Here is a 27,500-nt window from a genome sequence, read left to right as displayed (position 1 = left end):
TCTAGTTTTAGTAAATAATTTCCTTGAGTGGGAGGGAACATTTGATAAATCGGAGGAAAATATCTCAAATGCTATTCAATGCTGCTACGATCAGTCTTCTACATAATTATTCCTTCGAAATAGTTGATAAATACACTGCTCTGTTTCTGGTTATATATATATATATATATATGTATATATATATATATATATATATATATATATATATATATATATATATATATATATATATATATATATATATATATATATATAAACACATTGAAAATGCATCAAATCTTGCGGATTGATCTGAATCCGGTTTTGTATTTTGATAAAATCCTTGCCTATGTAATTTAAAAAAAAAAATGATAATAATAGTAAACAGCTCAAATGTTAAAGTTAACTATACCCTTATCCCAGCAGACATCATTATATAAAGATCGGAAATGCTATTAATGTTTCTAAAATAATCAAGAAAATAAATCCCATACAATTAATTACTTCTTGAATAGAACCATCTTCGGTTAAGGAGCAACAGGCTTTAAGAATTTGTTTTCAACAATAATCACACTTTGAAATTTGAGTTCCCCCAAAAAAAAAAAATCCGTCTACTCTTATTATTGGTCTACCCCAAGTGTATGAGATAGCTTTCACCATTGAATTCTAATAAATTAATTAGTTAAAGTGAGAGTTGATTCCTATTAATTTGTGAAATGTAATAGCAATCGTATCCATTCTTTCCATTTGGGATCAGTTGTACCAGAGTCAACAGTGTTACCCTCTTTAAAATAGTATATTTTATTATTATTATTACAAGTTAAGCTACAACCCTAGTTGGAAAAGCAGGATGCTATAAGCCCAGGCGCTCCAAAAGGGAAAATAGCCCAACGAAGAATGGAAACAAGCAAATAAATGAAAAAGAGGATTAATAAACAATTAAATAAAAATATTTTAAGAATAGCAACTGCATTAAATTTCGATCTTTAATTAAACTAGAAACTAAAAAAGAAAAAAAATAAGGGAAGATGAATGAGGAGAATAGTATGCCTGAGTGTACCCTAAAGCAAGAGAACTCTAACCCAAGACAGTGGAAATCCATGGTATAGAAGCTATGGCACTACCCAGGATTAGAAGACAATGGTTTGATGTTAGTGTCTTTCTCGTAGAAGAGCTGTTAATTCCTTCCTTTCAATTTTTGTACATATTTTTTTTTCTTGTTGGTAAGGCATTCGGTTAACGACTGCTAGTAAACGATCCCTCATTTCCTCCCTTAGAACTGAAGAAGGTGGCGTGGGAGGTAGTCGGAGTGATCGGTGGATTCGTCGTTCTCAACGTGAAAGCCATCGCTCTTCTCCTCATTGAAATCATCGGCCTTATCATCCCCGCTGAGCAGAAGTCACTTGCTGGCAAGCTAATCCTGGTGAGTGTTATGAAATGTACACACACACATACACACACAGCGTGATGCAATTTTAGAATATACATTTTAGGGTAAGAGTCCGAATGAATTGACAAATTTTAAAACGCAGCAAAAAAATGCAGGCCTCCTGGGTAGCAGGAGTCTATATATCCCATGAAGAAGGATGAGGTCTTCTTGAAATAATATAGAAGATAATCATGTGTTCAGCCCCAAACACTTTATTATTTAAAACTAATTAGTTTATAAAATCATTCATTATGAGTAGTTGTATTGAGTTTATTCTTTCCCTGGCATATGCATGTACGTTCTGTATATAAAAAATATGTATATAAGTGAACCCTCACACACACACACACACACACACACATATATATATATATATATATATATATATATATATATATATATATACTGTACAATATATATATATATATATATATATATATATATATATATATATATGTATATATATACTGTACAGTATATATATATATATATATATATATATATATATATATATATATATATATATATATATATATATATACTGTATATGCATATGTGTTATATGTACATTATGTTTATATTATATTTTAGGTCCTGTGAGAAGCGTTATTTTCTTACATAATAAATGTTAATGTAAAAATAAAAACACTGTAACTCGAAGATATCGATGTATTTTAGAACAAGAGTTACTGGATATTTCTCATATCTACTTCTACGTCGATCGCCACTGGCCGGGCGTGTGTATTGCGTGTCGTTAGCCCGGACAGTCCTAGTGTCTTACGGGGACGTTCGGGAGAGTGAGTCTCAAGGTCTATATCTGGACCGTGAGTAGACTTAACCCGCTAATCGCCTTGTGATCCGATGAGTTTTAATATTAAACCTCCTTGGTGTGATCCTTCATCTCGCGATACTGATGCGCTACTGATAAATTAAATAACAAGGAACTCTTAGAAGATCGAATATCATAAGCTGTGTTCCTGCATCAGTTACTAGTGGCAAAGATAAAAACATATCCAAAATGGATACTAAAGATTTACAAGAAGTATCCAATGTCAAAAATATGGTATCGAAAAAGTAGACTGTATTCTCATGTTTAATATATCTATTATTATTACTTAAATTAACTTAAGTTTGCGAAATTATTACCAAATAAGGCTGGATATCATGTTTCCATTTTATCATGTAACTAAGAGTACCCATTTTGTATAGCTAATTAAACTCATCATATTTTTATCTTATTTTCTTTCTTAACAATAGTTTTTTTTCCTTTCTTTAGATCTAGACGAATTTTACCTCTATTTGACTATCGTTTAACACTATAGGACATCTTTAATTAAAAATAACTTTCCAATAGGAATAAGATTTATCAGTTTTTCCGTTTCTACATATGGGCTTCTCCATGTGCATTTTCCATGTTAATTTTTATAAAATAAAGGTGTTCATAATTTTTAGAATTAATTGTTAACAAATTCTACAAGCATGTCTCCTCTGTCATTTCTTGTGACTACTCCAAATTTGCCTACAGCTGACTCTACTCACTTCTTATGGGCTACTTTGTCATAGAAATCACCCAAAACAAATGTAAATAGAGTCTTATGTTTTTTTCAAGATATCTCCAGATCTTCTTAAAAAAGTTTCTCTTTCTTCCTCTGTTGTTGGTGTATACGTTTGAATGATCTTTCTTTTATACTGTTTTATTTAGTAACAGGAAAACCCACTCCATTTTCCTTGTTCCTCTCATGTTCTTTGAAACAAAATGTATGGTCCTCTTTTAACTCTACATATTAAGGTTCCCCAGTTCTTCAAATTTCAGGCAATCCTATTATATCACATTTTGTTTCCTTCAGCTCTTCTAGGAACAAAGCAGTTTGATTTTCCCCTAAACAGGGACCTGACATGTGCGTTGAAGATTCAGTTTCTGAAGGTGGCCTTTTCTACTCTCTCTCTCTCTCTCTCTCTCTCTCTCTCTCTCTCTCTCTCTCTCTCTCTCTCTCTCTCTCTCTCTCTCTCTCTCTCTCTCTCTCTCTCTCTCTCTCTATATATATATATATATATATATATATATATATATATATATATACATGTGTATGTATATACAGTATATACTTATATATATATATATATATATATATATATATATATATATATATATATATATATATATAATTTATATATATTATATATGTATATATATATATGTATATATATAAATATATATATATATATATATATATATATATATATATATATATATATATATATATATATATATATATATTTGTGTGTTTTCATCTGCATACCACATCACCATAATTTAAAAGCAAAGACAAATTACATTATTATTAACTAAAACATTTTAGATACTTGTCATAAGTAAGCTATAAATTAGACGAAATTAAAAACAAAAGCCGTTAAAAATTTCAAGATAAAATTGGAACTTAAAAACAAATGATATATATATATATATATATATATATATATATATATATATATATATATATATATGTATATATATATATATATATATATATATATATATATATATATATATATATATATATACAGTATATATATATATATATATATATATATATATATATATATATATATATATATATATATATGATAAATCTTAAGTAAAAACATACTAGGCTTGAAAAACTCGTTGCCCTAACTTCACATCGATATTGGGAATGAGTTTATAGCAAAGAATCATCATCGTTGGCATTTTTTTTTTTTAAATTCATCTAGTTGGCCTACCGGTATTTCATTATAGTTGTGTACAAATTGTAATTGGTCACATAAAAATCTTCCAAAAATATTATTTTGTTGTTGCTGCAATCTGCTGTCCGATGCTAGGAAGTCGCATCTAAGGGTGTTTCCATGTAGAAAATATTCTGGGGAGTCCACCCCCCCACCCCCCCGAGACCAACCACTGTCAGTGCCTTTTCAAACTTTAGCCCCCCGCCCGGAAAAAAAAAGCTCCTACGCTCCTAGTACATGTAAAAAGTCCCACTTTATAGAAGTTCGGTATCTGTAATTAGGTTTATGATTAACTAGCAACAATATTTGCTGCTGACATAGATATATTTGGTTAAATTTTGGAATATTATTTTTTTTCTTTGAGTTTCAACTCTTTGCTTTTAAAATATTGGGATCTGTTCTATGTATTTTCGTAATACATATTATCTGTATTTTAAAGATAATACCAGATCCTATAGCCTAAAAATTAGAAGTAAAATAGTATTATCGGAATTATGAATTCTTCATGCATTGATTATAAAAAATACCATGAAAGTATGTTTTAATGATCACACACTTCTCCAAATTTGAATAGAATTCAAGTGTTTCTACTTCTTGTCCAAAGATGGCAGCACACGTCCCTTGTTCAATTCACGAGGATGATTCTATCCAAATGGAAAAGGGTGATAGATTGATACTTTTGTAGAAATATGTGTGATAGGTATGAATTATTTTCAGCGACAATTAAATAAGCTATTATTTCGACCAAAATTACATCATGGAAGGTTCCAGAATACAAGGATTAAAGAGTTCTACACAGTATTTGTTTTCATGGCTAATAGATGGCCTTGGCAGTAGAATACCAAACTGCTAATTATCTCATCATTCACTTATTATAATTTTCATTACTTCATTTCTGTTGCTATTTGGGCACAAAATTGCTAAAAAACAGAAGCATATGAACTTGATGTTCCTTGTTGTCTGGTTACAAATTAATTCTTAGGAAATTACAGATTTCACAATAAATATCACAGAAATATGTCTTCAGCAAACACTCGTTAGTTCAATTATATTTGGGGGTCGGCGAAGGTGGTGGTGGTGGGGGGGGGGCTGTCGCTAGGTATGCCACATGTACTGAAATGGGTGAGGAAATCAAATAATTACACAATTATTTTATCTATTTTTTAATTAAATTTTGGGAAATTAAAATATAATTAATATGTTTCATGGTATGACATGTATTGCTAGTGAGAACTACGTAGAATTACAATATTGTTACATTCCGAAAGGCATAGTAATACAGACCCCCTCTCGCTCCCTCCCATATAATGTAACGAGTTTTATTTTACCGCCAATAGATGGCATCAGAGGTACCGTGTCCCAACTAATATAGTCAATTATTTGACGACCACGTGGGTCAAAAAAGTGTGGTAGGAAGGTAGAGGCTAGAGAATTGTTAGATGGTAAATTGTCCAACGATCGTCTCCTAATTAGGAATGAATATTTTTATCAAAAAATGGTGTGATTTTTTCATATGTTATCGGAAGCAACCCGAGTTTACTTATAAAAGTGTTTAGTATTTCTTTTCTTAGCCAGAACACATGGATGGTAGGTCATGTCCCTGTACTAGAGACCAAGGTAAGCATCATTAGCATCGTTAAGGTTGGTGGGACGAGTTTGGGACAGCGCTGCCAAATTGATTTCCATGAATAGAGAATATAATTATTTATTACAGATTCAAATCATTTAAGGAGTAATAGTTATATGCCAGAAGATGCAAGACTATGGTGCAATTTGATGTTCTTATAATCTGCGTAATCAGCATAGACAAATCGAATATAGTAAAAGAAAATTGTCACATTTCTGTGTCTTCGCCAACGCCTGAAAGTGTTACGTCATCCACCTGCGAATTTGTGTTTGTTAATAAGGGCGTTTCAGAGTGTAAATAAGTTATGAAATAAACCTTATCGTTTCCTAAGTAAATGTATCCATGTCAGTAAAGCGGTTTCTTGGTCCAATATAAGTTGAAATATTCCTTTAGCTCTCTCTCTCTCTCTCTCTCTCTCTCTCTCTCTCTCTCTCTCTCTCTCTCTCTCTCTCTCTCTCTCTATATATATATATATATATAACATCAATAATTTCCCTCACTAGTAACGGCCGCGGTCTTTCTAAGTCAATGCTAAGCCAATCGTGCATATAAAAAGCTGATTCTGAGAGAGAGAGAGAGAGAGAGAGAGAGAGAGAGAGAGAGAGAGAGAGAGAGAGAGAGAGAGAGAGACCACATACAAGACAGGGATGGTGATGATTTAGTATTGTGTAATCTATAGACCTTGGTATCGTGATCTTTGAAAATGAATCTGAAGAGACGGAGTATACCTATAACAAGAATAATCAATATTATCATTTATGTAGTTGAAGTGTGGATGTTGCATTAGGCTATTAAAGATATATGACAATTATTTGTCAACATTTATTTTTATTAGTAGAAATATTGATCGTGATGTTTTTAAGGAATCTGGTGCTGGGATTAGAGTTAAAGATGGTAGTTTAGAGAGACGGAAATGTAAGCATCCATGATCATAATGTCTCCGGGATTCATGAGAATATGAATAGAGTTTTGCTGTGTTAATTGTTTGTTTCGAAGGAAGGGTTTCTTCTGTAACGACATCAAAGTCAGTTTAAATCATCGCCAATAAATCACAAGAAAGGTATCCTTTTTTACATTTTTGATTCCATGGAAAAGTTAACAGGGATAATAGGTTGTTGGATGTCAAGAAAAAGGTTAATCGAGGTTTTTTCAAAGTATTAAAAAAGTATTACTAATAAGTTAAAAATACCCCATGATCGATATAAATGGAAATGAAGGTTAGGCTGATCTTAACAGTAAATGTTTACCCTTATTCCTATCGGTCATAAGGTCCAGCCCTTGGTCAGTCAGAAATATATATCAATGAAATTTTCTTAAGTATTTGAGATCCCAAGGCAGAGCGAATTCGATATTTAGGGGCATTTGTAAAATTATATATATACATATATATATATATATATATATATATATATATATATATATATATATATATATATATATATATATATATATATATATATATATATATAATACATGGATATATATTGTACATCAGTAACACTCGTGATTTTAATCAATGTAAAAATCAACTACACTGGCATTTAATATAAAATTCTACCATTGGGAATGTATGTCCTCCGGAGATTAATTTATGATAAATGCTTCAGGCTGGGCAAGGATTCGAACCTTTGTCCTGAGCCGAAGCAATGCCTACACGGACGGGTTTGCCAATCGAGCTATCAAGAGAGATATAAGTTCAATTCAAGTCCACTGTACTGTACATATATCTGTCGAATTTAGGAATCTTATCAGACAACCTTCCGTCAGAGCATTTTCAAAATCTAGTCCACCTAAACCCGAAAAACGTTCCTACGTCCCTAGACAACTGCGGTTTAGTGAAGGGAAATTTTATTATCAGTGAGTGCCCTCTGTGGGGAACTTTATGTTTCAGTATGAGATGTTTGACAGAAGGCACTAATGTAAAGATATCTAGTGTTTTTTACACGCATCTAACTTTACACAAGACTGCACGAGGCACCGAAGCCTCACTAGAGAACACCTTAGTCATGCTAATTGATAATGATAAAAATGCTTCAGAAAGAGTTTTAAATTACGTGACAAGATCTTCATCATTTTATTACAACCAGGGCTCATTGCATGCCAGATTGAATACAAAAATAAATTTAGGTTATTCGAAGTATGTTAATAAGACATCAGCGTGTCATGCAGCCTACATATATTAAACAAGCATCCCACATATGTGTCATGGTATGATATTTGGTGTCATATAAGCTCTCTTTTACCGGAATTTAACAAATTTCATAGTTTCATAAATGTAAATCAGTTATTGCAAGTGATCTCAGATATGTGCAAAATAGCATGAAAAAAATTTCCGATCTTTCTTTTTATCAATATAAGTTTGAAAAGCATGAAAAAAAAACTTTTCTAATAGATGAAAATAATGATTTGGTAATGTTCATAAGTAGCCGTTGAGTATATTTATATGATGGTTAAAATAAGAAATGTTCAAGGTTCAGAGAATGTGAGTCGGTAACATTTAGTTTTTAATAGCATACAAAGTTTTTTTTCCTATTAATCTCACGCTTGGTATAAGAGAGGAGATATTCATCAGTGATTTTATTTTCTTTAAAGACCTTTATTTGACAACAAATAATTTTTTTGTTATAAAATTTATATTCCTATTAACAATGCTGCAAATCTGGAAAGTAGGCCTATACTCTATAAGGTGTTCCTGTAACTAGTTTATATATAAAAAAATGAGCTGTTATATTCATCATTATTCTATGAATATGTGCATGATTTTTATTTACACATTAGGGCACTTCCTCTGTTTTGACAGTTAGATGTTTAATGTATACATGCCCCTGTCTGAGCACCTTCCACTTAGGTGCTGGATCTGAAAGGACCTCATTTTAGAACAACTAGCTCTCTAGATCAATAGCCATCCCTGCCTCAGAATGTGAGTTTAACCTCTGTCCTCATACACCTGACAGCACTGAGATTACCAAGGGACTCTTTAGCTATGGTCAGCAGCTCTTCTAGGGGAACACTAAAAAATCAAACCATTGTTCTCTAGTCTTGGGTAATGCCATAGCCTCTGTACCATGGTCTTCCGGTGTCTTGGGTTGGCGTTCTCTTGCTTGAGGGTACACTCGGGCACACCATTCTTTCTTACTTCTCTTCCTCTTATTTTGTTAAATTTTTTAGAGTTTATATATGAAATATTTATTTTAATCGTTGTTACTGTTCTTAGAATATTTTATTTTAATTGTTAATTAATTCTTTTATTTCCTTGTTTCCTCTCCTCATTGGACTATTTTCCTTATTGCAGCCCCTGGGTTTATAGCATCCTGCTTTTCCAAGTAAGGTTGTATCTTAGCAAGTAATGATAATACTGGGGAGGTTACTGCTGTGGTTGGACATCACAATGGGCGATGTGGTGGGATGGGTCCCGTGGTTGGGGGCCCCGGTCAGATTTGGCTTGCTGACAGGCGTTCTGGTGAATGCCTCTGTCTGTCTGTCTAGATTGCCCGGGCCTTGCGTGAATATCTCTTCAGATGAATCTGGAACTGAAAAAAGGCACCTCTAACCTTTTATCTCAATCTTCGCTGGCATGATGGTCTTGTTTTATTAAGCGGTAAAGTTGTATAGCTTAATATATTGAACGAAGGTTGACGTGTTGGCGATTATTCTGAATAGATACATGCAGAAATGGTGATATGAAACTTTTTCGCAAAGACGACATGTTCTTTGGTGGTAAATGAGTCAATAATTACCTCCGCCAACGAAGTTGGAGAGAAGGTTATGTTTTATCCTAATATTTGTCCGTTAATCTGTTTGTAAGCAACTTCCTGGCTACCATTTTACTCATAGAGTAGTGAAACTTTCAGAGATTAATTGTGATGTTGAGAGGTGGAATTGATTCCATTTTGAAAGTCCAAGGTCAAAGTTCAAGGTCAAGATTTCGCAAAAGGTGACCGAATTAATCCTAACCTTGAGAAATAAGCTGCCTACTGAGTGTCCCTCTAGTTGCTGTCTGTCGTTTTCAAAAGCTATTCAGTAGAGATTTTTAGGTGAAAATTACATACTATAAAATGAAATATATAAATGCTTCCTTTAATGTAACTTTCCCTTCTCTTTTAGGTTACAGGAGCAGGACAAAATCTAGGTCGAGAACTAGCACTCCAGTTATCAAACTTAGGGGCTACCTTAATTCTATGGGACCTCAACGAGGTGAGTAACAATCACATATCTGGACTGTGGTAACAATCAAAGTTTGGTTTTATGCAACGTAGAATATTATTTCTTACAGCTAGTTATGTAACACGGGGTATTTTGCAAACTTGAATCAAGTTTTGTACAGTTTTAAGGTTATCCACTAACAGAAAAATAACAGGAAATTTGTATTTTCTTTCATTCTCATTCTATAAATTTGCATATATAACCGAGAATTGATGGCAATTGAAATAATAAATTATAAATTTATAATTGATGACGTCATTAATGACGTCCCTAGCTTTCTCCCTCTCTCTCTCTCTCTCTCTCTCTCTCTCTCTCTCTCTCTCTCTCTCTCTCTCTCTCTCTCTCTCTCTCTCTCTCTCTCTCTCTATATATATATATATATATATATATATACATATACACACATATATATATATATATATATATACATATATATATATATATATATATATATATATACATATATATATATATACACACACACACACACACACACATATATATATATATATATATATGTATGTATGTATATATACATACTGTATATTGATTGATGGCTCGAATTTCTTGCTATTCACAAGAGCCTTGTATTATTTTTTCTTTACCTGCTCTCTTCTAATAGCTATTTTGGTATTTCGCGTAACACAATACTAGAACAAAATGAAAAGTAGAACTGAACTAATTACATCGTGGTTGGAGGTTCAAATTCTATATCTGATACGGTAGGTAAACTTACATGTTTTTCACTTAAGAAAAGTTTGATTGCAGATTATATAGTATCTAAGGGGTAGTAAATGATAATGTTTGCATAACCTAATATAACTAACCCCTATCTGGCCAGTATAGAAAACTGATACATTTTTTATGTATCTATGTTATTTATTGGTATTATTTTTTTGTTTCAGAAACAGAATGAACAAACCGCAGAAATTATATTTGCAAATGGAGGAGAGGCGTTCCCATACACATGTGACATTTCAGATCAAGAGGCAGTGGCAGAAACTGCCAGCAAGGTAATGTTTCTTAATTTTTTATTTTTTTTTCCATGAGGTAAGTTACGTTACAGCGTCAAGTAAAATTAACTACACATTCAGACAACATAAAAAAAGTTTAGTTATGTTAGCATTTATAATACTAATTTAATTACTTCCATACCTTTTAAAAAATAATCTTAAGGGTAACAATCAGGAGCAATATGAGATATTGAGAAAATTTACTTGAATTTATAATGCCCAATTCTGAAAACGATCCCAAATAAACATGGAAAATTTTGGATTTATGAATCTGGACAATATGGCGTGGTGTTTGTGCCTTTGAGGTCCCCTCCTCAAAGCCTTTACTGCCGTAAAAATCCGCTGTTCAACCATGAGCAAAAGTTAAGAGTCTATACAGCAAGATAGTGATAAAACTAGAACTGAAACCAGACACCTTTAACCTTTAACCACAGTTTATTCTCAATACAGTATATTCACCATTTTGATAATTCATTAAAGCTTTTGTTTCTATAGAGAATAATTACTTGAAAATGTATTACTGAAGCAAGACTAGCATCATCGTCGAATAACGAAAAATATATACACAGTTATTATTAAGATTTTAATTATAAATCATCATCATCATTTCCTACGCCTATATGGGGACATATACCTTGGTTAAAAACTAGTTAAGCTGAGTTTTACCTTTGGAAAATCACAAGGCCATCTCCAATATACTAAGCTCGTACATCACTAATTTACGTGACAGGAGATATTACGCTATGTATATGTCGATATAACCTAGTCACATTATATGAGTGCGCTATCAACCCAATGTAAAAGACTTCGCTACTATTAATGCTACTATTATTTCTATTGATTACAATAGAAATATTACTGTTACTGTTAATAGGTAAGCTACAACCCTAGTTTGAAAGAAAAGATGCTATAACCCCACGCGCTCCAAGAGGGAAAAATAGCCAAGTGGGAAAGGAAACAAGAAAAGGAATAAATTACAATAGAAGCAATGAACAAAATAAAATACTATAAGAACAGTAACAACATTAAAATAGATCTTTCATATATAAACAATAAAATATTAAAAAACGGAGGAAGAAAAATAAGATAGAATAGTGTGCTTGAGCGTACCCTCAAGCAAGATTGCGTCATTATTCTTGAATCGTCTTAATAAACAATTTTCAAAGAATCAATACTTGTATTCTAATGTAGAATGAGTCCTCATCTCACGATAACGTCAACCTGATGTTACTGTAGGTTTTTGGAATGTTTTAATTTCTTTGAATACTCTTATTTGTGGGTATTATTTTATTTTATTCATTCATTTTTCTGCGTGACAGGTGCGTAGGGAAATTGGGAATCCCGAGTACGTATTCAACAATGCGGGCACCTACGAACATAAGCCATTCCTCTCCCACACTCCAAGTGAGATCCGCAGACTTGTCAATGTCAATCTTCTAGGAAATTTATGGGTAAGTTTCTATTTTTTTTCTAAAGCATGATTATTGATCATTAAGAGAGATAACATGGAACAAGATTAGTTAGCTCGATAATTTAGACAAATAATGCTGAAATAAATGTCTGGATTGAGGCGTCAATGGTTGTAGAAATTTTTTTTATTATATTTTGAATTGTTGATATTGAGAGAATAACTTTTGGTCGTGAAAAATAAAATACATTTCACTTGATTATTTTTCAAAATTTAAGACACACCAAATTCAATTTCAAGTTATCTTTAAATTTTACCCAAAACACATAATTTCTTCTTTTGGGGGAGAAGTGATGTCAGAAAGGTAAGGGTCAAACAATACTGCATGCAATCTTTTAGAGAGACTGGAATTTTGGTATGAACTTACCTTAGGTAACTACATTTCATGAACATTTATTTTTGGACATATCGAGTATTACTGTTTCAAAGACCATAATAAGTTCTCAAATGAGAAACTACTCCAATTCTTGATCCACACACACTTCCACAGTGTTGGACACACATTATCAAGAGGTAGTGGAAGCTGTGGGTTTTTACTTCTAGCTGATCTTCTTGCTCTTTTTTTTTTCTTCATTCTTCTGTTTACGTTTTCTCTGGAGTGCATGAATTCCTTCCTTTTATTTTTTACCTTTTAAGTAGTGAGGTCATGCTCATCACTTTCCCAGATTTTATAATTTGTCACATATTTTCATATTTGCTTTCAGTACTTGAAACTCTTCCTCTGTCCTAATACTCTTCGGGTTTCTTAACTCTGAGTAGAATATTTGGCATGGAATGGATGTGTCCTTCATTCTGACCACATGACCAGTCCATCTTAATCGACTGAGTACTAAGGGTTTCAACAATTAAGCATTTTGACTCTTCTAAAATTCTACTGTTTGTTCTATGATCGTGCCAACTGAGTTTTAAGATTTTTTGCATGCAGCGTTGATGGAACTTAGCAAGAGTTTTTAAGTGACATCTGTATGTGGACCAATTCTCTGAAGCATAAAGAAGAGTCTGAAGGACAACCAAATGATAGACTATCATTTTAGCAGCATATTACCAAACCATTGTTTTAATTGCATTTCAATAATCATGATCAACAGCCTTTGCTTTCAACTGTAACAAGATTAACTTTGTCCCCTGAATTTGGTTCAGATACAAGCTCTGGTACTTTTCTTCCGGTTGAGTCCTCCAAATCTACAGATGATCTGAGATGACACTTTGAAGTCCTGATTGACCCCTATAGAATCAAACCACAGAGCATTCCAGACTGTAGTCGAAATTTTCATTGTTGAGTGATGTGTGGTTCTGGTGCACGGTAAATCTTTTCCAATCACTACGAATATCTCAGTGGATGAGAATAGTCAGTCTAGGGCAGTTGAATTATCTAAAGGAGAAGTGATTGAGTATTGGAGGTCTCGTACAAAAGTGAGTCTATGTTAATCCCATTTCATTGATTCACCATTCGGATAGCAATTTTGTGAGACAGTTGTATAAAGAGTTGGTGGATACCCTAGAATGTTCTGGGTCAGATCTATGAAGGGGTATTTTCACCACGGTTTGTAAGTAAAATCTAGCCATTTATATAGATACTGAGTGTAAAAAACAGATCATATTTTTATAGGAAAACATGAAGAAATAATGAAAATGTCCAAATTGACAGGTAGTGTGTTCAATATATGCTAAGTAGTTAGAGCCTATACTTCAGTTTGATTATAAAGTAAATTAAGAGCCTTTTTTAATAATCTTGAAGTCACTGTTTTTGCTTTGCAGGTTACAAGAGAGTTTTTAGGTCACATGGTAAAGAATGACAAAGGTCACGTTGTCTGTATTTCATCAGTGCTCGGATATATAGGACGGAACAATGTTGTCCCTTATTGTGCTTCTAAGTTTGGAGTTAAAGGTAAGAGCATCTATTTTTTTTTTTACCAATATCAAAACATGATCACAGGGGCTAAGAAAGTGTCTAAAATCTGACAGTAGGTTAGACCTAAATTAGGTCTACGTTCTTTGCTTCTTTTTTACCTTGGCTTCCCGATAGAAACGTCAAGAGTTTCGTATCTTTATAACGTTCGTACAATGGTTGTGAACATGACTTTTATGTTTCGTACAAATACAACGAGCTTCTTAGATTATTTTCAATCACAAGGTGTTTTATGAACTGGTGTTTTGAGCGATAATTGCAAATTACCTCGTATATTTTGGCAAGAAACACATATTGTATTATAGACCACATGCAGACCACGAACTGTCCAACTGTTGTCCACCCTAACCAAGGTTCTGTGGTTTTGCCTCTTTCCCGGTTTTTAATTATTTTTTATTTTTTTTATTTGTGCTAATCAAGGCAAGTTAATGCCATAATTATTTTCTGTTGTGTACATTTGATTATGGGAGTGTTCGACACACTTCAAACCTCAAAACGTGCCAATTAAAACTGAAATTGGGTTCGAAGTGAAAGTTAGACCATTCTATGTGTTCCAACGTCGAAACCAAGAATTAGAATGGTATGAAACATCAACATTAAAGGTGAGTGAACCATCAACAGCATACTCAATGCAATACAGATTCGGTAGGATAAACAAAAACCTGGTTTAATAGAATAACACAGTTGAAGTGAATGAAAGCTGGGAGCTGAAATAAGAATAAAATCACAAATTTAGCAAAGGACCACTCCGTGACTGCTTCAGTCACACGAGATTTTCAATTTTAAGACCTTGCACGGCCAGAAATTATTATTATTATTATTATTATTATTATTATTATTATTATTAGCTAAGCTACAACCCTAGTTGGAAAAGCAGGATGCCTTAAGCCCCAGGGCTGCAACAGGGAAAAATAGCCCATTGAGGAAAGGAAATAAGGAAATCGATAAACTATATAAGAAGTAATGAATAGGGAAAATAGAATATTTTAAGAACAGTAAAAAAAAATTTCATATATAAACTACAAAAAGAGCCTTATATCAGCCTGTTCAACATAAAAACATTTGTTGCAAGTTTGAACATTTGAAGTTCAAATACTGTATACAGAGGAAGCATCTTGTAGACCCATGTTACTGACATTCCACTAACTCAAACTCATTATAATAGTTGTCACATTACTGTAAAGAAAGAACTACGATATTTCGGGACGGAAAAAAACACTGGCACATCATTTTGCTTTATCAGATATATGGACATTATAAAGGTTTAAAGGCCGCTCATGAATGGCAGAGGCAAGGGATAGTGACATTGCCCTATCAAGTAAGACACTGCCCTAGAGACTGACCATATATACATAAGATCAACGCCCAAGTCCCCTCTCCACCCAAGCTAGGACCAAGGAGGGCCAGGCAATGCCTGCTGATGACTCAGTAGGTAGACCTATAGGCTCCCCCACCCCTCCTGAGCTCACAAGGATAGTGAGGTTTCAATGACCAAAGGAACTAATGAATTTGAGCGGGACTCGAACCCCAGTCTGGCGATCGCCAGTCAGGGATGTTACCACATAGGCCACCACAACCCTAACACAGCAGAATCGATATAATAGGATATCATGAAAAAATAATGAGAATAGAGAAATATGTTCACCCCTTAGGGATTCTTCAATGGGTTTCGCCTAAAGTAAATGGATTCCTATTATTTTCCAGGCATGACAGAAGCATTAGCCGAAGAACTGAGGGCAGAGCGAAGAAGTGTCACTGTCACTGCCGTCCACCCTTTCCTCATCTCCAATGTTGAAGACGTCAAGCCAAATATGAAGTAATTCACCTGAGATATTCTTTCACTGACATATATTCTTTGACATATTTGTGCAGTATAGTATATTTATAATTTATTTTCATCTGAAGTAAAAACTTGCAACGAAATTCATTCCCAAAATTTGATTTTGACGCAACGAGCTTATCAGTTGTTAACTCTGCTAAGATTATATAATCTATCTTTGACAACCAAGGTTTCCATGGTTATTTGAGATTTTAGAACCAGCCGATGCCGCAGCGAGAATAATCAAGGGAGTGAGGAGGAATCAAGAAGAAATTTTCTTGCCAGAGAAACTTAAGCCGTTCATGATCTTTTCCAAGTAAGTGATTTCTTTGTTTTCCTTTCCCTTGAAAGTTACAAATAATTCTCAAAACCATTTTATATGGGTTCAAATTTATGTTTTTTTTTTTTCACACAACTCTACTCGCTATATAGACTATAGAAGGTTGATAAGAGCCCCAAAGGATTGCTAGTTTGTTCGAGAGACAACTTTACTTTTCCCTTTTAAATATACATTTTTCCGCTTTTCAGTTTGTTTATTTTATCAATCTAGGAGGACGTTGGGTCCTTTACACTAACGTGGAGTGTATTTATCACAATTGAAATAATCTTAAGTGTTCTTTCCCATTGTGTCAGGCTTCAGGGTATAGTAGGGGAAAGTAGTTCGCTTATTAAGATTTTTCATAATTCTGACCATCCTTTGCATTCAGATCTTCCTTGACAGTACCATCCTGTTCGTAATACCAGGTAGGCAGTTAATTTTAATAGTTATGCCTTCTTCATAAAACTCAATACTACACAGTATACTAAAAGTTTTATTCCTGCTGGGACCAAGTTGTGGAATGATGTTCCTAATAAAGTAGTTGAATCGGTGGAACTTCAAAAGTTCAAACTTACAGCGAATTTTTTTATGATGAACAGGCTGACAATGTATGTTTTTATAGTTTATTTATGAAAGAACTATTTTAATGCTGTCACTGTTAAAATATGTTATTTTAATTGTTCATTACTTCTCTTGTAGTTTATTTCCTTTTTTCTTTTCCTCACAGGGCTATTTTTTCATGTTGGAGCCCTTGGGCTTATAGCATCCTGCTTTTCCAACTAGGGTTATAGCTTACCTAATAATAATAATAATAATAATAATAATAATAATAAGACCTAGTGTCTCATGACGTCATGAGTATAACTCTACCCAATGCGCAGAAGCCACACATTTTTAACCAAAGGCCCTCCATCGTGCAAATACTTGGTACCTTTCTGTACCTTGCCCTTAGCTATCTATTAAAGGGCCAATGATGCTATGCAGTATATGAATGTCTCCTTGATTTAACATATCATGTTGGGCAACTTCTGGATCTTTGACTTTAGCCTTTATTGTTACAGCAATTCAGTTTTGATTGAGATTATGATGAAATAGTTTCTTTGTTTTCAATATGTGTGTAAGAAATTTTCCTGAAATAATTATTACATTGTTTTGATAGCCAACTCTAAAATTTATACCAGGTTTCTTTTGTGGATTAAAATGTAAATCATCCTTAAAGCTTACTTCTAGTATCCCTTATTATTATGAAAAGAACTGGGATGAGGACTAGTTTCTAGAACACCCCGGTAGCCAATTTTGGAACATTCAATTTTATAGGAAACTGAGTTGTCCGGGTCCTTCAGGTCCTTAGTCCACTAACTAACTTTTTTCTAGAGTAATTTATAATATTAAATGATGAACTTTATGAAAAGTCACGATAGATAACATGATTTGATCACCTCATACTGCGATCATTGGAAATCAACTCTTTTTGAGAGAGGAGAGAGAGAGGAGAGAGAGAGAGAGAGGAGAGAGAGAGAGAGAGAGAGAGAGAGAGAGAGAGAGAGTTTAACAATTTTCAATTTCATCTTGTTATTATCATGATCATACCAGCAACCTCTCTTAGTAAAGTAGATTTCTACAAACGTTTAATTATCTTAATTTGTGTTTCTGACTATTTATCTTTTATGTCGGTCTTTACCCGTCTTTCGTTTTTCACACTGAGACTCTTTCCCATTGTGTGTGTGTGTGTGTGTGTGTGAGAGAGAGAGAGAGAGAGAGAGAGAGAGAGAGAGAGAGAGAGAGAGAGAGAGAGAGAGAGAGAGAGAGAGAGAGAGAGAGAGAGAGAGAGAGAATCTTATAAACTTACATTGACGTATTTTATATTATGGAAATGTATAAATATAAATTAGTAATTAACAGATGTAATTAATTTGTTTCAGGGTTTTGCCGAGAAAACTTCGTAGACTGTTTGCAGACTACATGGAGTCATAAGACCTTCCACGTAATTCCTTTACTTATCATAGTCACGGAGGCTAGGCCTATATAGTACTGTATAAAATGAAACAGGCAATGAATTTTCCCCATTAGAATTCATTTGTTACTAGCTTGGTAATAGATATAAACATTCTGCTTTATCGAGTAATGTTAACATAGAAAATAAATTAAGTGATAGACGTCATTAAACGGTTTGTCTTGATCATTGAGTTTATGTGGTAGATATTTTATATTTCATGATCCTGCAAGACATTTCTGGTTAGACCCTACTTTTTCTCCTTTTGTGTATGCTTATATATAGCAGATTTTCCATTTGAAAAGGGAATTTACTGTTGATTCTGTTATCTTCTGGAAAAAAATATAAGTTGACATGAATTTCTTCGATATTGGATGATAAAAATTAATATAGAGCCACAATCAGCTTTTTCTAAATCCCGAATTATCATGCAGTTACCAGAGATTTTTACACACATTTCAGATTATTCTATATGACTTTACTTTTGCACCTTAAGAATCAAGGACAAAATTGAGAGCCTCTTAGAGCAGAGGTGCTCCAGCAGGTAAGTAGTCTGCATCCAGCATAGTCCTCTTTTTTTTTTTTTTTTTTTTGCATGTGACATATTCGAACTTATGCCTTGATATTTGTTTTCTCATTTTTTATTCTGTGTAAATCTGTAATCCGTGAATTCTGACGAAAAATAAGAATTCTTATCCAACTTTGTTAAATCCGAATGATAGTTTTTTTTTTTTATAGTAACACGGGCAGTCATCTATACGTCCGTATCCAATTGTGAATTCACTGCTTATTCACGTTTACCTTGAAAATTGATTTAGAAATATAGTTCTGGTAATTTCTCACCCTTTAAATAAACCGTTCTAACAACATACAGTGTTATGGTAAGCTATATCAAAACGAAGATTGTGTAAAATCTGTTTTAATATTTTATTCCTTTATTCAGCATAGAAAAAATGGCAAAACACTAACAGCGAAAGAAAATAATAGCAAGCAATGTATTTATGATATTTTACAAAATTCACAAAATACTCAAAGTTCACCTTTTAATAATTAATTACTTAAATTCGTAAGATGGTACAGGCCTTAGCTTTATAAGTCTCTATGAAGTGAGGCAGGTGACGAAGAAGCTCAGCGCCGAATTTTGGAGTTTCTGTGACGTAGTTTCAAATGTAAAAGATGATATGTTTCTTTTCATCTTTGTTGACTGAATTTATATGAAACACAAAACTAGTTTCTGACTTGTACTGATGGTCACAAGTATTTTCTGTATTTCTTTCTTGGCTATACCAATATCACCTGCAGAATTTATTTTCTTTGAGTATTGTTTAGGATATCTAGGTAATTTTCTTGCTTTATAAGCAAGGTCATAATTTTTACCACACCTGCAGCATTGTCTAACTACAATGGGCAATTGGTAGAGCGCATACCTTCGCCACTGCCAACTGACAAGATAGGCAATTGAATTATGCACATTTTGGCACTAGTTCCGTGCAAATTAGATAAAAATGGACCCCCAAATAGACGTTTTTTACCTTTTTGTGACCGTGACCATTGACCCAATCAAATTGTCCCTGGATCATTGTCAATAATCCAACCAAATTTCATGAGATTCGGTCAAATAGTTTTTGTGTTATGCTAATCACAAACACACACACACACACGCACACACACACAAACAAACAAACAAATAAAAACATGCCTATCAAAACAACCTTCGCAACGAAGGTGGCGAAGGTAAAGATGTAACGATAGCAAATTATATGATTTCAAATGTGATTTTAGTACTGTTACCTCTTGGCTTTTCTTCGACTGCCCGGTCATTTATGACAGTAACAGGCTGTTGCTTCACAGGTATTTCTTATTATAATGGCTACACCTAAACTACTTTGCTATCTTAAATAGAATTTCATGTACCCTACTTTTATAGCAATGGAAGAGTTTTATTTATTGTTCCATATTAAGTTATTTGAAAACCACGGTCTCTCTCTCTCTCTCTCTCTCTCTCTCTCTCTCTCTCTCTCTCTCTCTCTCTCTCTCTCTCTCTCTCTCGTAGATATTCTATATAATTTTCAGACTGGGTTCGAATTCCGCTCAAACTTGTTAGTTCCGTTTGTCGCTGCAACCTCACCATCCTTGTGAGATAAGGAGGGGGCTTTGGGGAAGCCTATGGGTCTATCTGCTAAATCATCAGCACCCATTGCCTGGCCATCCCTGGTCCTAGCTTGGGTGGAGAGGGGCCTTGGCCGCTGACCGTATGTATATAAAATAAGTCTCTAAAGCATTGTTCTTCTTGATAGGGCAATGTCACTGTCCCTTTCCTCTGCCATTCATGAGTAACCTTTAAACAGGGGAGAAAAAATGATCCAAGGGCCTGCACAGCATAACCCCTGGAAAGTAGAGCTTAAATCCAAAATCAAACCATTGTTCTCTAGTCTTGGGTATTGCCATAGCCTCTGTACCATGGTCTTCCACTGTCTTGGGGTAGAGTTCTCGTGATTGAGGGAAAACTCGGGCACACTATTTTATCTTACTTCTCTTCCTCCTTTTTTTTAAGCTTTTTATATTTCATATATGAAAAATTTATTCTATTGTTTTTACCTTTCTTAAAATATTGTATTTTAATTGTTCATTATTCCTCCTGTACTTTGTTTATATCCTTATTTCCTTTCTACACAGCTATTTTCCTTGTTGGAGCCCTGGGGCATATAGCATCCTGCTTTTCTAACTAGGGTTTTTGCTTACCTAATAATAATAATAATAATAATAATAATAATAATAATAATAATATCATTTATTTGGTTTACCTAAACATCATGGTAGACCATTGCAGCGATATAACAGAGGAAATAGTTGTTATCTGAGTGAAATCTCAAGGTTGGTGTACTTAACCTTCTGTATATGAACGTATTTTTTTAGTCTATATCACCTTATATGTTGTGGTTTCATATGTGTCACTCATATCGACCAACTGATACTTTTACGAAATGATGTATGATAAAGTTGCACAGTAGATAATATTTTCATTTATCTCATTTTTGTTTATTTCATGAAATAATAAATCCAGACTGACGTATTCTTCTATGAGAGTCTAGCTAACGACTAAGAGAGAGATTACATATATATTTTGGTATTTATGTCTTTAGTGTTCCTGATTAGGAAAGCCTTTTGAGTCTAGAAAATACAAAAGAAAAAATAATAGCACGGATTTCGTATATAAATGTATTTATAAAACTTTAAAGAGGGGCAGCTTTTATTAAATCATCAAATAGGCTAAAGTTACACTCTCCCATTGTCATATCGCATCCGCAGAAGTACATTTAATTACCCATAATTCACTCGTTAGCACGCACAAGGTGACTTTCATTTGAGCGAGAGAGGAGACACTTTCGTCTTTTTAGCTTATTCAATGCGTGATTTTCTCAAGGTTCCGGAAAGGTCGGCCTAGACACTCGCCATTCAAATGAGCCATTTGCCGCAACCGCGGTAACCATCTTCCTCGTGAATAACAATTACTATATACAGTAGCCGTCATGGAAACATCTCAAGTTCATTATCTTACAACAGCCAATTAAAAAGTTTAAATTTCCTTTTATTAATGTCAACTATTCTTTATTTTCAATCATAATCATGCCTGTGCATTCAAAGATGAAACTTTCTATCAAAAGTACTATATTTGTAGTTATATTTTGCTAATAAGAAATAGATACGACTGATTTGAGACTATAATGCTTGACCTATTAAAGAAACTGACAACTCGAAGCGCGGGAACCAAGGTAAAGGTTGTCCGATCTCTTCGAGTGTGACCAAGTCAGACTGACTTGTCTCTCTCTCTCCAGACATCGCATAGATAGTTTAGTGAACAGGATTAACGTTTTATCTTGGCTAGAGTGTTCAGTGTATCTTATAACTAGAAACTTTTAGGAAGAATTATACTGTAAGTGGACCGCGACTATGCGAGATTTCATGAAAGAGACTTTTCAGCCATTGCGATTTATAAGTGTTTCATTACTGTGAGTTTATTGATTGCATAGAAGTGAAAAGTAATGCTAATATATTCCCGACGTAATTATGTTGTTTATTAGTGTAACTTTCCCATGAAGAGAATGGAAAATGGATATCTTATTCTCTCCTTTTGCTTATGTCTTGTTTGATATTCTGTTCTATATTCTTCCCTTCATTTTTTTTATTTTGTATCGTTTTCATTTTTTCATACCCCTGTTTGTTTTACTATTCTTTGTTTTCAAGGCAAAACAATATAAGCGAATAAAAGAAAACATTGTTAAAAACACTGTTCACAACTTACTGGTGAGCCATATCAGAATGAGAATGAATCTTTGTTATGGAAATTTATGTTCTTTATGGCGATAATAAGGAATAGCCTACTACGTGGAAAACGTAGCACATATGATTTAAATGAGTTTGTTGAGAACTATCGGATTTTTTTTTTTTATTTCATGATGAGAGTAAACACTATTGCTTTCCGAAATTGTAGACTTGCTGGATGTACGGGTGCGAGCTGGTGCCTGGTTCACCATTTATCAGTTCAAAATAGAGCGAAGTTGGGGAGTGTGTGTGAGGAATTACTTGCGAGAATATATTCCCGTAACAGATCTTCCAGGATAGTACTGCCCTGCTCGTAATACTACTGTAGGTAAGCAGTTAGTTCTAATATTCTGGACATCTCCATCATGAGGCTCAATACTACACAGTATTCTAGAAGTGTTATTCCAGCTATGACAAGTTGTGGAATGATCTTCCTAATCAGATAGTTGAATCAGTAGAACTTCAAAAGTTCAAACTTGCAGCAAGTGTTTTCATGTTGAACAGGCTGACATAAAGGTTTAAATGTTTAAAGGCCACTCATGAATGGCAGAGGCAAGGGGACAGTGACATTCCCCTATCGAGCAGGACAATGCCCTAGAGATTGACCATATTTACATATGATCAGCGGCCAAGCCCCTCTCTACCCAAGCTAGGACTAAGGAGGGCCATGCAATGGCTGCTGATGACTCAGCAGATATACCTATAGGCTCCCCCAAACCCCCTATCCTTAGCTCACAAGGATGGTGAGGTTGCAGCGACCAAAGAAACTAACGAATTTGAACGAGACTCGAACCTCAGTCTGGAGTTCACCAGTCAGGAACGTTATAGCCTATATGAAAGATCTGTTTTAATGTTGTTACTGTTCTTAAGATATTTTATCTTGATTGTTCATTACTTCTCATATAGTTTATTCATTTCCTTATTTCCTTTCCTCACTGGGCTATTTTTCCTTGTTGGAGTTCTTGGGCTTATAACATCGTGCTTGTCCAACTAGGGTTGTAGCTTAGCCAATAATAATAATAATAATAATAATAATAATAAAATAGATAGATAGATAGATAGATAGATAGTCAGATCTAAATTGGGGAGTTGGAGCGCCAACAGTCCCTCGGGAACAGATTAGAAACCATGTTACGGTTCATCATCAACCATCACACGGTTTTAAATTCAGAGATTAGTCCATGAGCCAGACCAAATATCATTATCAAATGCAGAGACTAAATGCCATAGTGATTTTCAAGTAGTTCCAACCTTCAACCATATGAATTTATGTGATGGACAAGTCAGATTTTTATCTCCTACAGTAAATGTGAAATCATCTACCTTTTTCAGGGAATTTTTAGTATAAACAAAATCTGTTTATATCTCAGTATAGAAATCAAAATATGTGTAAGATAAAATTTGTTATCTTGATTTCTTATATTGAGAAAGTATACTTAAACACAATATCTTGAACATATAAATTCCAGTATCATCTGACTTAATAATGAGATATTACATATTAGCTTAATCTTCCTCATTCCTGTTTTCCTGAGGTTAAACTAACTAATTTAGCTTTTCGATCTCTTGAAATTAAAGCTCACTTGTTGGACCTTGATGCTTATGGGGCTGTAGACCCAAAGGGTATTTTTTTCCTTTATTCTTTATACACTGCAGATTAACTAGCTCCAAAGTTATCTGTTATTTTGCGCAAGATAGCAAGAAGAGGAACTTTTAGCACTTGTTGGGGAATTGGTAATGTTACTCTATTGTATAAATGTGTTTGTGGTAGCTCAAGTCCAATGAATCACCGACCAATTTCCATAACTCCCATATTATCTAAAATTTTTGAACGTCTTTTGGCAAAACGTCTAAATAGGTTTGCTTAAGGTAATCGTCTGTTCCCTAGTTTGCAATTTGGCTTTCATAAAGGCCTTGGAGCATGCGATGCCCTTCTTACAATCTCCAAGGCTCTTGAGAAATCCCTTGATTGTGGTCAGGAAGTTTGTATGATTGGCCTTGATTTTAGTTCTGTCTTTGACCGTGTTAACCATATGGTCCTCGTTTTCAAACTCAAACAGTTGGGAGTGGGTGGGTCTTTTCTTAGCATCATTATTGAATTTTTAATTAATAGATTACAAAGAGTTGTTGTTGAGGGGCACCATAGTGAGTATACGAATTTGATATCTGGTGCTCCTCATGGTAGTGTTCTTGGCCCATTACTTTTCGTACTATATACACATGACTTGTGGTTTGGCCTAGAAAACAAGCTCGTTGCATATACAGATGATGCTACTCTCTTTTCATCAAATCCATCCCTTGAATGTAGATCTGGGGTTGCTGAATTCCTTGATAGAAATTTAGCTAAAATTAGGGCATGGTGCAAATTATGGGGTATGAAGTTGAATCCTAATAAAACTCAACGTATGATTCTAAGTAGGTCAAGGACGGTGGCTCCTCAAAATCCTAATCTCAGCATTGATAGTTTCTTTAACTCTATATAACTTAAAATTTTAGGTGTGATTCTCGACAGCAAGTTTACTTTTGAGAAATACACTTGGTCTGTATTTTCTTCAATTGCACAAAAAATTGGATTATTGAGAAAGTCTTGTAAGATTTCCGATGGTCAATCTATTTCGAAGAAGTGTTTTAATTCTTTGATTCTACCATGTTTCGAGTATTGTTCTCCTGTCTGGTTTTCTGCTGCTGATTTTCATTTTAATTTGTTGGAGAGGAACTTGCTATCAAATTTCATATTCCTAATCTAGATGTTAATTTCTGCCACTGTCGTTCAATTCGTTCGTTATGCGTGTTGCATAAGATTTTTCATAATTCTGACCGTCCTTTACATTCAGATCTTCCCGGACAGTACCATCCTGTTCATAATACCAGGTATGCAGTTAATTCTAATAGTCAGGACTTCTCCATCATGAGGCTCAATACTACGCAGTATTCTGAGAAGTTTTATTCCAGATGTGACCATGTTGTGAAATGATCTTCCTAATCGGGTAGTTGAATCGGTAGAACTTCCAAAGTTCAAAATTGCAGCAAATATTTTTGATGTTGAACAGGCTGACATTAGTCTTTTTGTAGTTTGTTTATGATAGATGTATTTCAATGTTGTTACTGTTTTTATAATATTTTATTTTAGTTGTTCATTCCTTCTAATATAGTTTATTTATTTCCTTATTTTCTTTCCTCACTGGGTTATTTTCGTAAAATAGTCAAGTGTTGAGATGATTATTCACATTTATTTCTTGATAACATACAATGAAAATTATTTCCATATATTCACCTATTTCCAAAAAAACACTTTTCAGCGAAAAAAAAAATGCAAAACCCTATCCGCAAGAAGATTCCAAATGTGTTTTTAACAAGGTAAGAAAAACTAAGAAAGAATTGGGCAAGCACTCAGATGATTATTCACATTATTTCATTCTAAAACACAATGTAAATTATTTACAAGTATTCACATACACTCAAACAACACTGAAGAGCACCATCAAACAATAATTACTACAAAAATATAAAACGTGATCGACAAAAATAATGCAGTAAAAAAAAAAAAAGTTTTCCACCTTAAAAACATGTACAGCTCAATTGGCCCACACGTGAAATGAACTAAATGTGGGGAGCAGGATTAACAGAGTTCCACTCGGCGGGGAGGAGGCCTATCGCGTATGTGCGGGAACTATCCCTGTTTTCTGTTAAGCCTTTATTGTAGTTCTAGCATCTATCCACATGCATGGTAAATCTCATTTTCATAGGTTGATGCGTGTATTTATGACGAAGGTTCACCAGGGGGAATACTTATTTTAACCCGGGAACGTGTCATCGGATCACAAGAGGGGTAAGGAAATAGGATCCATCAAACATTTCATGCAGACTACAAATGACTGTGCTCTGGAAATCTACCTGTGTTGAGGTCGCGAGTATTAAATATCAATCAATAGGATTAGAAAAACGTAAGGAGACAAGAAGAGAGGGATAGCTCAAATAGATCTTGTAAGGGATAAGTAAGAATTGGAAAACAGAAGATGAATAAAGGTAAACTGTGAGGATAAATCTTCGGAGTACCTGATCAAGCTTCATACTTGAGAAGATGAAAACATCAATGCAGATGGTGTTCAACCTTTATTCAAGCCCAGACCAACAACTAACGGTTCTAGCAATGGTGAGCTATCAAAATCCCGGATGTACCCTATTCTTACAATTTTTTTACATATAAGTAGAAATTTGTCTGCAACTGACAATCTTTTGGGTTGTCATATAAAGCACTACTTCTCATATCAATGAAACATGTAATTCAATATATAAACCTATAACCCCTTGAAAAATATGTGAATGAGGCATAATTGCTATAGTATATCCATCATTACTAAATACTCAATAAGACATATATTGTATACAGTTCAACACATCAGAGAGAGGAGCAGTTGCTCTGATGATCTACGATAGGTTTTTAAAAATGACACAATACCATATGCCTTAGCCCTTGTAATTGCTGTATTTTATAACACTACTCAAATGACATTCACTCGGGGTAAAAAAGCAACAACACATGAACACACATTTAGAAAGATTAGCAAATGAGCACAAAATGTCAGCTTTCTGGTTTACATTTAGTACAGTGTTGGCTAACAAACAGCAGTCTGCCTATGCCCAGTTAGGCAACT

At 33.9% G+C, this 27,500-nt stretch overlaps 1 protein-coding gene across 1 annotated transcript in view; it reads left to right on the top strand.

Annotated features, from left to right (window-relative positions):
- LOC137616176 (epidermal retinol dehydrogenase 2-like) overlaps positions 1-18,659 on the top strand; it is a 21,486-nt gene extending 2,827 nt beyond the window's left edge. Inside the window, exons 2-9 of the mRNA XM_068345835.1 lie at positions 1,257-1,402; positions 9,903-9,992; positions 10,907-11,014; positions 12,334-12,465; positions 14,241-14,370; positions 16,096-16,207; positions 16,401-16,526; positions 18,452-18,659. Coding sequence (XP_068201936.1) covers positions 1,257-1,402; positions 9,903-9,992; positions 10,907-11,014; positions 12,334-12,465; positions 14,241-14,370; positions 16,096-16,207; positions 16,401-16,526; positions 18,452-18,503 — 896 coding nt within the window. The 3' untranslated portion in view covers positions 18,504-18,659. The remainder of the gene's footprint in view (positions 1-1,256; positions 1,403-9,902; positions 9,993-10,906; positions 11,015-12,333; positions 12,466-14,240; positions 14,371-16,095; positions 16,208-16,400; positions 16,527-18,451) is intronic.
- Positions 18,660-27,500: the final 8,841 nt, after the last annotated feature.

Source organism: Palaemon carinicauda, chromosome 22, assembly GCF_036898095.1.
Source record: "Palaemon carinicauda isolate YSFRI2023 chromosome 22, ASM3689809v2, whole genome shotgun sequence".
Lineage (NCBI taxonomy): Eukaryota > Metazoa > Arthropoda > Malacostraca > Decapoda > Palaemonidae > Palaemon > Palaemon carinicauda.
This window is presented reverse-complemented; position numbering and strand designations above follow the sequence as displayed.